The 1059-nt window shown below is 34.6% G+C and overlaps 1 protein-coding gene across 1 annotated transcript in view; it reads right to left on the reverse strand.

Moving 5' to 3' along the window:
- Window positions 1-89: 89 nt before the first annotated feature.
- LOC106477297 (probable isocitrate dehydrogenase [NAD] subunit alpha, mitochondrial) overlaps window positions 90-1059 on the reverse strand; it is a 7248-nt gene continuing 6278 nt past the window's right edge. The window contains exon 3 of the mRNA XM_013937884.2: window positions 90-303. Within this exon, the coding sequence (XP_013793338.2) occupies window positions 115-303 (189 nt within the window). The 3' untranslated portion in view covers window positions 90-114. The remainder of the gene's footprint in view (window positions 304-1059) is intronic.

The raw sequence follows: 1059 nt of genomic DNA on the forward strand, positions 1-1059 counted from the left end.
TATTACTATTAATCAACACACTGTAAAAAAGGTATTACTATTAATCAACACACTGTAAAAAAGGTATTACTATTATTCAGTTTCTTTGAAAGATCAAGATAAAGGATATGAAATTTAAACTTCAACATACTGTCTCAAGGCAAGATTTAATGATCTATGACCTTTTCCTATTGGAGTAGCCAGTGGTCCTTTCAATCCCACTTTATTTGTGTGAACAGAGTTAATTGCCTTCTGAGGAATGCCAAACTTCCCATCGGGACCTTTCACTGGGGTCACATCCACCTTTTCCCACTTGATAGGGACCTGGTATCCAAAAACCAACACCATCAAAATTTGTAAGAAGTGCCATTATATTAACAAATACAGTTGTCTTTGGATATGTGTTGCACCTGACTCCCACGGGACCATCTATGTTATTCCTTCTTTACTACATGTATCACATTTAGTCTCCTCTGAAGTTTCTTTAGTGTTACAGCTTCATTAGGCTGATACTATCCCTATACAATATCCTTTATAAACCTGGAACTATCCCCATGCAATATCCCCTATAAAACTGGAACCATCTCCATACCATATCCCCTATAAACCTTGAATTATCCCCATACAATATCTGCTATAAACCTTGAATTATCCCTATACCATATCCCCTATAAACCTGGAACTATCCCTATACTATATCCGCTATAAACCTGGAACTATCCCTATACCATATCCCCTATAAACCTGGAACTATCCCTATACAATATCCCCTATAAACCTGGAACTATCCCTATACCATATCCCCTATAAACCTGGAACTATCCCTATATTATATCCCCTATAAACCTTGAATTATCCCTATACAATATCCCCTATAAACCTTTAATTATCCCTATACAATATCCCCTATAAACCTTGAATTATCCCTATACCATATCCCCTATAAACCTTGAAATATCCCTATATAATATCCCTCTATAAACCTGGAACTATCCCTATACAATATCCCCTATAAACCTTGAACAACATTAATTTATCCCATTATATATATATATATATATATATATATATATATATATA

Source organism: Limulus polyphemus, unplaced genomic scaffold (assembly GCF_000517525.1).
Source record: "Limulus polyphemus unplaced genomic scaffold, Limulus_polyphemus-2.1.2 Scaffold14050, whole genome shotgun sequence".
In the NCBI taxonomy this organism is placed as follows: Eukaryota; Metazoa; Arthropoda; class Merostomata; order Xiphosura; family Limulidae; genus Limulus; species Limulus polyphemus.